We start from the raw sequence: 11,864 nt of genomic DNA on the forward strand, positions 1-11,864 counted from the left end.
AAAATTTCTTGCTGACATAAATTATTACGATCTACTTTATATACTCTTCATATTATAATTCTCTTTTTTTTTTTATTGGAAAGAGGGAATCGCGAGCTTCCTCTTGACACAATCGCGATTTGGTACCCTGCCGTGTACGCGTTCCATTTGACTGACACGCTGTATTTATATTTATGTCACTTTTCTCGATGCAATTATCGCGAACAGAATAGTGCATGTTACGCAACAGATACAATGATCAATGTTACGATCAATGTTATTTTAATGCAAGTTTTAGCGACCGTATACTTTGTCCGACCATCAAGGTTCCGCGCCTTGGACATTTGAATGATTTATTAAATTCCATAAATAAAACACGAGTGTATATGTAACACCCACGTACTTTTCACGAACACGTGACAGCGAGGTGTGCTCGCTGTAAGATCGATTCGATAGTTCTTCGTGGTAATACTACTGTGCTAGAGTTTGCCACATTTCGCATGTGTGACGAGCCAACGATTAATAGTTTATCTAGTTATATAGAACTGCCCCAGTAGATATATAATAAACGAGTGTAAAGCAATATGTGTTATAGATTAACCAATTAACTACGAAAAAAATCGACTGTAGAAATATTATGTCTTCCTTTTCACGATTGTTCGAGTTATATTTTTCAATCGTGCAAACAAATTTTTGTCTTTTTTCTTAATATCTCTAATTGTTTGCTGTCATATTTTTTTCAATGCAATGCGAATGACAAATATCTACATATATCTAATGAGAATCATTGATATTTTTTTATAAACATAGAGGCCTATGTATAATAAAAATGTTTTGTTTATTGTGTCATCTTTACAGAAACAGAGAGGCGGATTCGCGCCAACAATCGCGAATACAACTCACAGTTTAATTATGCGGTAAGAGAAAAGTATCTTCTTACATTTTTTACTATTTTATCAGAGTCTTGTATGAGTAAAATTTAAAAAATTAAAAATATATATTGTTATAAAGAAAAATTTAATATCTGAAGATGATAAAAACATTACATACGAATATTTTTATTGTTTTGCAGAATAATTACATCAAGACGTCCAAGTATTCGGTTCTGACGTTCCTACCATTGAATTTGTTCGAGCAGTTTCAGCGGCTCGCTAACTTTTACTTCCTATGTCTGTTGGTGCTTCAGATGATCCCCGCCATATCCTCTTTAACCCCTATCACCACAGCCATACCGCTTATAGGGGTACTCACGCTCACTGCCGTCAAAGATGCCTACGACGACTTTGTAAGTTTCTTTTCTTACCATCAATGCTTTCGTTATTTTTTGCTACATTCTGCGAAAATGTACAAGAACGATCAAATGAGCTATATATTAAAACTAGTATCAAAACTAATATAAAAAAAAGTTGTAAAATTATACATAAATATATAATTATAAACGTTATTTAGACAAATATGTAGATAAAAAAATTACTAACTTTTAAGAGAGAGAGAAAAAAATTAAAATATTATTTCGCGAAAAAATGTGATGCGGTAATTTAATTTTTAGCAACGGCATAGCAACGATTCTCAAGTAAATAATAGGAAATCCCGAACATTGCGGGGAACTAATCTTCGTGAGGAGAAATGGTCGCAAGTTCAAGTGGGCGATGTAATCAGAATGGAGAATGATCAGTTTGTTGCAGCAGACGTTTTGCTCTTGTCAACAAGCGAGCCGAACGGTCTCTGTTATATCGAAACAGCTGAATTGGACGGGTATAGTTTATAAAATTGCTTAATTATATACGATTAAACATATATCTATAGAGATGGACCGTTGCATTAATCTGTGAAACTCTTGTAGGGAGACGAATTTGAAGAGCCGTCATTGCTTGCCCGAAACTGCCGAGATGATGGATAATCATGAATTGATCGGCCAATTCGATGGAGAAATCGTTTGCGAAACCCCGAATAATTTGTTGAATAAATTCGATGGAACACTCACATGGAGAGGACAAAAGTAAGATTTATATCGTAAATGAACAAAACGAGAACCGAGTATTTTAAATGGAATATTCCGCAGAAGATCGCGTTTCTTGCAAAAACTGGAGATAGCTGGTTCTTGTTTTGCGCGTATCAAGTTTATTTAACTATCATTTATATCAGGTGAGAGATGTCGACTTTAATGTTTGGCAAATATTGCAGATACGCATTGGATAACGACAAGATTATTTTACGAGGCTGTGTTCTCAGGAACACGCAGTGGTGCTATGGCATGGTGATCTTTGCAGGCAAGGATACCAAACTGATGCAAAACTCAGGGAAGACCAAATTTAAGAGGACCTCTATAGATAGGCTGCTGAATCTTCTCATCATCGGGATAGTGTTTTTTTTACTTTCCTTATGTCTGTTCTGCATGGTCGGCTGTGGTATTTGGGAAAGTTTGGTAGGTCGTTATTTCCAAACGTATCTACCATGGGACTCGTTAGTGCCGAGCGAGCCCATAACCGGTGCCACAGTGATCGCTCTACTCGTGTTCTTTTCGTACTCTATTGTACTGAACACAGTGGTGCCAATCAGTTTGTATGTGAGTGTTGAAGTTATTCGATTTGTTCAGTCGTTTTTGATAAATTGGGATGAAGAAATGTACTACGCGCCCACAAAAACGCACGCTAAAGCTAGGACTACCACGTTAAACGAAGAGCTCGGCCAAATAGAATATATATTCTCTGATAAAACCGGGACATTGACGCAGAACATAATGACTTTCAACAAGTGTTCTGTGGCAGGAAAATGTTACGGTGACATCATCGATGAGGTTACTGGCGAGGTCATCGATTTGAGCGAGGTGAGTTGCTACTTTCATTAATACGAAGATCTCTGACTCTCGATGCTGACGATAGGGTACGTGTGCTACATATTCATATAATTGTTACTTATTATAAAATTATATACATATTGTCCAAGATAAGAGCAATACGTTATCCGCATTATATAGCTATGCTTCCAATGTTGCGCGAAAAGAATATTAGTCATATATGCTTTTGCTAGAAATTTTTTGTTATTGTACAGAGGGGGGAATCATACTGCATTGGGAATATGACAATAATGATAACATTTTACTCTCATATTATATATTTTTTTATTATAATTTTTATTATTTTTTAACATAATTTCTAATGTTCTAATTTCTGATATAATGATTATGCAAGAAACTATAAAATATATATCTCTTTTTCTTTTTGCAATTGTTTTAGCAAAACGTATTAAAACATACATCACTAGTAAATCGGCATTGAAAATGTCCTCGCACACATTGTTACATGCTTACATAACTTGTAGACTATTCCTGAGTGTCGATATACATTGCGACTTTTTTTTAATCATACACGATGTTTTTCTTTAATTATATGCAAATTTAATCTCAATATGTATCATGGTCGTAACTTTGCAAGAGATTTCATATACATCACTTAGCATGTGTGTGCTGCATGTATAGACGGACAGAGCTGTTCCAACGCCGACGATGCGATGGAAGAACGGACAGGAATTTGTACGTCCAGTTTATACACCTTTAAGTGGTCCGAACGTACGTCTTCTGGAACAAGCAGACAGAGTATCCAATACAACACCGGAACCCGGTATCAACGGCAACCCAAAGATTCCACACAAGTCTTCAGTACGCATGTTGATAATTAGCACCTCTTGTCACGGAATCTGTACATGCTATCGCTTTTATCTGTTTGTCATTGCGATTGTACACATCACATTCAATATTATCTGTTTATCATTGCATTCTATATCATACACAATATCATGTAAGTCAAAGCGTTTCTAGTATCTTTGTTATGCTCAATAAAGTAACTCATATCTCAAACGTGTCTGCATTGATGGCTTATGAACTATATTTGTATCTCATTTGTGTTCTCTCTTGCGCGTTAAAACTTTGTTATAAAATAGATATGCTATGTTTTTGCTCTTATTTTTTTATTATATTAATACATTGTTAAGATTAATTTCTTTTATAATTGTCTTGTAATATATATGCTTCAGAGGAAATTCAACTAATAATATATATATATATAACTTGTGTCTCTTTTTTCAATTAATTTATTTTTATGAAGACAAAATATATTATTCTGAGTAATACATATGAAGATTTCTAGCTTTCTGTTTAGCTTTCTTTACTTTCTTTCTTAACAACAGCAGAATTCCCGATTTTTCGTTATATAATACGATTAATTTTCTCCCTTCTATATTACTAACTTCATTGTAATATACACGAAAAAAACAATCAAGTTCTTGAAAAATCTCGTTGTATATTTTGCAGACAATGCCACCTTTGGATTTCTCATTTAACAAGGATTACGAACCAGACTTCAAGTTCTACGATCCTGCCCTGCTTGAAGCCGTGAAACGAGGGAATCAGGATGTCCACAGTTTTTTCAGATTGCTGGCACTCTGTCACACTGTTATGCCGGAAGATAAACATGGCAAGATTGAATACCAAGCACAGTCGCCCGATGAGGCTGCCCTCGTATCCGCCGCTAGAAATTTTGGCTTTGTCTTCAAGGAAAGATCGCCCAACAGTATAACGATCGAAGTAATGGGAAAAAAAGAGATATACGAATTACTCTGCATTCTGGATTTTAATAACGTACGAAAGAGAATGTCCGTAATTTTGAGAAAAGACGGGCATCTTCGATTGTATTGCAAAGGAGCGGATAATGTTATTTACGAGCGATTGAAAAAAGGTAGCGAAGAAATAATGGCGAAAACATTGGATCATCTGAATAAGTTTGCAGGCGAAGGTTTAAGAACATTGTGCCTTTCCGTGAGGGACTTGGACGAAAGCTTTTTCAATAATTGGAAACAACGTCATCAAGAAGCGGCATTAAGCCAAGAACATAGAGACGACAAGCTGGACGCGATTTATGAAGAGATAGAAAAAGATATGTCATTATTGGGTGCTACTGCCATCGAAGATAAATTGCAAGATGGTGTGCCTCAGACCATTGCCAATCTGGGTCTCGCTGGTATCAAGCTTTGGGTATTAACTGGTGACAAGCAAGGTAAGTTTTTGAATATAAACATTATAACATGTGAACATATCTGTTTTAATAGAGTAACATTTTCACATTAAACTCTTTTACAGAGACAGCTATCAACATCGGATACTCGTGTCAGTTGCTGACGGACGATCTCACGGATGTCTTCGTGATAGATGCTACCACTTATGACGGCGTGGAGACACAATTGACGCGATGTTTGGATACCATTAAGACAGCCTCGACTCAACAAAAACGGCCGACTCTTTCCATCGTCACATTCAGGTGGGATAAGGAAAGGTCAGGCACATGAAAGAGACGGAGTACAATCTATTAACTCCTTCTATTGCTGATTCTGATTAACGCATTCGTTTAAAAAAAGAAAAGAAAAATTGATTTTTCATAATGAATGTGGCATTATGTTTCATGTAATGCTTTATATGTCTATATAGTTGTGTTTATATAAAAATTTATTATATTTAACTGCAGGAGACTCTTACGCTTTATATCCAAGTTAGTGGATCTTGCAATGCAATTTAAATTATAATGATTATCCAGAAAATAAGAAATAAAAATATTCTTAGACATTTATTCTCGGACAATTATAAGAATGTGATGACGAATCATATTTTATTACAGCGCTTAATTCATTGTATGTGCATTGATTTTATACATTTCATCTTCTGTTTATCTATCGCCAAGATCCAACTTAATGATATGCATGTGTATCTGATAGTATTATCTAGTACCTTTTGTATTTAAGAAAGCATTACAAAATTGTCTTTGTATCTTGCAACTATCAAAGATATCGAAACTTGCTACATTATTGTTGATAATATAATCAGCAATATAATCAAGCTGTGTTTAGAATGATAGACTGAGACTGGTAGAAATCTTTTTAAATCACTTCAGATATTTTCCAGATACTGCACATGTCATATCTGAGGTATTCTATGATTTAGTGTGATATATTTATAATCATAGATAACTGAGAACTATCATGATGCTTGATATTCACTCCTTCTCTTTCTATATGCTTAATAATATAATCTTAGTGACATTATATATTAACATAATTGGTATGTTGCTTGTGTCACGTTCTTGTATCTGTAGTTATTAATACAACACACTGTGTATTGTTTATGATTAACGTGCATTATTTTTAATAACGTAAAGTTTCAAAATTTCCTGTTGTTTTGTTAATGATGAGGTTGCGATTTATTATCTATCTTTTCTCATAACTATTTATTGGTCTAATTTTTGTTATAACTCTATATCTTATATGAATTTAATGAAGTCGAGCTCGTTTAAATGAATATCAAATCGTTATTTATTTTGAATGAAGTAACCACATTTTGCTTGAAGGCTCTTTTCTTTGCACAGCAGTGATACAGAATATAATCCTAGTAGAGATGAACAGGATGAACATGAAATGGAGCATTCAACAGGATTTGCAGTGGTTATCAATGGACATTCTTTAGTTCACGCGTTGCATCCACAGCTGGAACAGCTTTTTCTAGAAATGTCTAGTCAATGTAAGTTCAAATCATTTACATTTAGATTTATATTTACAGGTATGAATTTTACAGGTAAAGCTGTAATATGTTGTCGGGTGACACCACTGCAGAAAGCGATGGTCGTTGAATTGATTAAGAAAAATAAATCCGCGGTGACTTTGGCAATTGGTGATGGCGCCAATGACGTTTCGATGATAAAAACGGCTCATATTGGCGTTGGTATCAGCGGGCAGGAAGGATTGCAGGCCGTGTTGGCCTCGGACTATTCGATAGGGCAATTTAGATTCTTAGAAAGATTACTTTTGGTCCATGGCAGGTGGTCATACTACAGAATGAGTAAATTCCTTAGATATTTTTTTTATAAGAACTTTGCATTCACTCTCTGTCACATTTGGTTTGCCTTCTTCTGTGGATTCAGTGCACAGGTAAGACATTTGAATACTTTGCATATTATTGTATTACAATAATGAAAAAAAATACAATTAAAAACAAATGATGTTTCAAAGGCGAATATGATTTATAATACTCCTTTGTAAGAGCTTGCTCCAAAGTCGAGATATTTGGAATATGAATTTAAGTTTTTCTCTGATAATAGATTGTAGAAAATAATAGATGGATTGCGAGCGATTAAAATTGTACAATTGTAATCAATCATTTCTTGTATATATTTTCTTGCAGACTGTGTTTGATCCTATGTACATCTCTGTCTACAATCTATTTTATACTTCGTTACCGGTTTTGGCAGTTGGCATTTTTGATCAAGATGTTAATGACAAGAATAGTCTAATGTATCCAAAATTATACGCACCAGGATTGCAGAACTTGCTCTTCAACAAGAAGGAATTTTGTTGGAGCGCTCTGCATGGATTTTATGCAAGTTGTGTATTATTTTTAGTACCTTATGGTAAATATTTTGCACCTATTTATTGAAAGAGCTCTATATTAATGCTCATTCTTAAATAAATCATAACAATATAAATCTATACACGCGCGCATATTTTGTGTATTTCAACAGGAACATACAAAGATGGAGTGTCACCAAAGGGTTATGTACTTTCTGATCACATGTTGCTGGGCAGTGTAGTAGCTACTATATTAGTTATAGTTGTAACCGTTCAAATAGCCCTCGACACGTCGTACTGGACAGTTTTTAACCACATTATGGTGTGGGGTTCGCTCATTTGGTATTTTATTTTAGATTACTTCTACAACTTTGTCATAGGTGGTAGTTATGTGGGCAGCCTTACCATGGTAGGTATTGTTGCACGAATCGTTTATATTCTCCAAAATTACAAACATTTTAATCACTTAACTTGCATTTGCAGGCTATGTCGGAGGCGACCTTTTGGTTTACAACGGTGATATCTTGTATAATCCTCGTTATACCGGTACTTTCGTGGCGATTCTTCTTTATGGATGTCAGGCCGACATTGTCCGACAGAGTCAGACTGAAACAGAGGCTGGCACAATTGCGTTCCCGTCAAAGTCAGGATATATTGCGTACACCGTCTACGAGACGTACACGACGATCTCTACGGTCGGGCTACGCTTTCGCTCACCAAGAAGGTTTCGGCAGACTTATCACGTCCGGGAAAATTATGCGCAAATTGCCAAATGGTGCTGATTTTAAGTTTTCTATGCCTTTTACGAACAATGTTACAAAACAAGTTAATGTTGCCACAACATCACCAAAGGACAATAGTGCATCTAGAAATTCGCACACATTGGACACTATTAATTTATAATAACTCAAGAATATCAGTTAGAACTTAACAAGATACTAAAGTGCAGGTGATTCTAGTGAATTTTTCTTAATTTATTTAGTTATGAATGTGTGTTAAGTCAAAATTTTTAACGCGTCGGATTTATTGATTTCGGTGTATCCCATTGAAATCGTATTCCTATTTTCTTTTTTTTGTATTAATTGAGAGGCGTAAGTGATATATTGTGTGCAGTATTCGCGAGGATCTCGTAAAGAATCGATGTCTGTGATTATATTACATTTAAATATTTATTTTGAAGAACATTTTTGAACAATTAGAATCACTATTATGATCTATAAAGGATACTTATAAACGATAAGTGACAACATTAAAATAAATGTGTCTATAATACAAAGAATTCCAATGGGATACATTGAATTACACTACAATAGAAGTAGCATATGCTATTTATGTCTATACATCACATTAAGCATTAAGCAAACCTGTTATAATTATGACTTAAATATTATATTTTCACGTGTTCAATAATTTTTTAATTATATCTGTGCACTTTTGCCAAGTAAATGCATGAAATATGCATACTTGATTTAAGATTTTGGTGTTGCAATTGTTTTCATTATGTATGTAAATGATAATTTTATAATCATATATACACTGTATGGAAAAAATAGCTTATGCTACATTATAATATGTTTGTAATTGTTATTATAAAATTTCGTATTTGTTGGAAAACAATCGTGAATATCTCAGCATATTATAGATAAAATCTTTGATTTCTTTTTTTAACAAATGTTATGATAATTGTATGTGTTTAGATTCTCTTCGTATGTTGATATAGAACAACATTGAAGTAAGTATTAATAGAAAATGTTGAAAAATGTTTTTTATTTAATATAAAATTAATTTTTAACCATATAATAATTGGATAAATGAATTTATTATGGTTATTTTTTTTATTCACGCATATATTATGGGTGAACTATTAATTTATTATTAAAATAATATTAAGATAATTCTTTTGCACAATATATACAAAGCATTTCTCTCATTGAAAGTTCTAAACAATTGGAAGAATACATTTTCTGTATATAGTACTGTTTATAATTTTTGATCCATTTTATTGAAAATTGTAGCATAAAAATTAATGTAATAATGGTGAAAAGAATAATTTGCATTGCCATGCACTCCTCATGTATATAACAGAAATGTCACATGGAGAGGTGTCAAAATCTTGTAAAAAATATCTTATCTCTCTTGTATTATATTATTCTAGTATGAACATAGTTGTAAAAACAGAAGATGTTTACACGATATATTACGATAAGAATAGTAGTTATATTAATAATTGCCTTTATAAGATATAAATACAACAAATGATTTAAAATATTGTATCATAGCATTGAATGTAAATATTTTAAAGAGATATATATTATATATTAAATGTTAAGTATACATTTTTTAAAAGAAAGTAATATATAGATATATATATATAGATCGATTTAAAGGAAATATGAAGATAGTAGCTATATTGTATTACATTATCGCGGATAAAAAGTTTGCCTTGGACTGACTACTGAATATATATAATATTAAAGTGAAAAAGAAGCAGTAGTAAAACAATGGAGAGTATGTATTTCTACTTTTAATATTACAATAAAGTTTAGGGAGAAATAGTCTGTATGGGAAAAATATTCCACAATCAAAAGATCTTTCTCAAATAGAGAACCTTAAAATTTTGGTTGCTTTGAAATATTGTGCCTAATCGTCAAACTATACAGAGCGTCTCAAACTCACTTAAAATTTCGTTAGTTTATGTTTATGTGAGATGTACTTTTCGTTTTCTATGTGAATAACAAACAAATGTGAAATAAGTATGTGGATTACTTTAAATTATTAGTTTCACAGATGTAGGCATTCGTTAGTTTTTGCAATAATCTCTTTTGTATCATAAAATATATGCTCATCCAAAGTTTGCAATACAAAAATGAATTCTCTCTTATAAGCTTCTGAAGTTTTTCTTTCGCTTATCATAAAACATCAAATTTTAACATGTTGCAGTCTTAAAGAAAATAAATTACTGTTGAGGGATCCATGAAATGGTAGTATAATATTCATTCTCAATTTGAATGATAATTGATGAGTTTTATATGCCATATCCCATTATATATTACTTATTACAAAAAAAAATTGTTTTAAATTTGTTTGAAAATTTTTTTGAGAATGGAATTTTGTTTTTAAAATGAAGTTTACAAATAATAAAAGCATTACCTTATTATTTGCGCAAATAACTTTTGCATGTGGTAAAGATAAAATACCAAGAATCATATAAATGGACTGAAAGAATATATTTAAAAACTAAAAACGACGCTAGAATTGTATAATAAATTTCATCAAATCAAATATTGAAACATATACATCATACTGTCATGATAATTTCTCATTATTGAAATATAAACATGTTCGCTCTTCATATATGGGAAAAGTAAGCTTATATAAATTATATATAAGCAAAACATAATAACTCACATTTTTTAGAAAAATTGATTTATACATTTATTTTCATTATTTTTTATATTATTCATAATAATCTTTTAATTATCACTTTATACAAGATTGTTAACATGCATGATGTACATATACATCATGAGCTTGTCAATTACAAGTAAAATCCTTATCTGCAAAATTAAATATCGAAATTCTGAAAAGATGTATTTTGTAACATGTATGCTGTACAGATTTATTTTAGATATGTTATAATTATATAAATAATTTACTCTTTTTTTTATTTTTGAACTACATAGTCTAAAAGCTTTCTATTAACGTCTGAATTAATATTTTGATTAATATTGCATAGAAAAATTATACAGATATTTGGAAATTTTGGTAATTAATCTTGATGTGCTTGCTTAATATAAAATGTATAAGAGTAATATGTAATCATAAAATATTGTTGATTGCATAAGAAGTGTTACAATGTGTATGTTACAAGTCAAATGCTGAATCAAATTTAAAAGCAGAGTGTGTCTGTCTGCTGCATGTGCTCTATACTCATTATGTATTAGATATTAATTGGTAGATATAGAATTCAAAAAAACATACAAATTCACTTCAGCTTTAACTTTCCTATAGCAGTTTGTGCGTACTTTTCGCAAACATTTTGTTTTTTTTGTTTCCACATATACAGGTTTTTTTATGGAATAATATACAATGCAATAATGTGAAAAATCAAATAGAGTATAAATATGCACATATATTATATATGTGAATTGCTAAGTAGTAGAATTTCTTTATTTGAATATTTTTTGCTTGAAATAAATCATTATTTTGTCAGTAATTTAATTTTTTGGTACTGTGTCTAGTATTTTTTTGTTAATATGTCTTTACTTTTAATACAGAGATTCACGCTACTAATATTCATATTGATATTTATAAAAACTAATATTTTGTTTCCTCCCGACTGTTTAAACATTAGGATTAACAAATTTCATAATAGAGCTATGCAGAGACGTGCAGCTTACGCAAATCAATATTAATATTTAGGATATACCTTGTACATGTTAATAAAGTTTAATACAATCGCAAAAAAATATGTACACTATATGTATATGATATATATA

At 31.7% G+C, this 11,864-nt stretch overlaps 1 protein-coding gene across 1 annotated transcript; it reads left to right on the plus strand.

Moving 5' to 3' along the window:
• Positions 1-818: 818 nt before the first annotated feature.
• On the plus strand, positions 819-11,824 carry LOC115239522 (phospholipid-transporting ATPase ID; the record flags this gene model as incomplete). The annotated part of the gene is made up of 13 exons (XM_029814082.1): positions 819-896; positions 1,052-1,264; positions 1,529-1,734; positions 1,823-1,978; positions 2,164-2,806; positions 3,458-3,637; positions 4,289-5,030; positions 5,114-5,291; positions 6,390-6,541; positions 6,596-6,948; positions 7,202-7,427; positions 7,539-7,774; positions 7,849-11,824. Coding segments are annotated over 13 exons (3,783 nt in total), but the record flags the coding sequence as incomplete, so codon positions are not given.
• Positions 11,825-11,864: the final 40 nt, after the last annotated feature.

This window comes from Formica exsecta, unplaced genomic scaffold (assembly GCF_003651465.1).
Source record: "Formica exsecta isolate Colony F162 unplaced genomic scaffold, ASM365146v1 scaffold116, whole genome shotgun sequence".
In the NCBI taxonomy this organism is placed as follows: Eukaryota; Metazoa; Arthropoda; class Insecta; order Hymenoptera; family Formicidae; genus Formica; species Formica exsecta.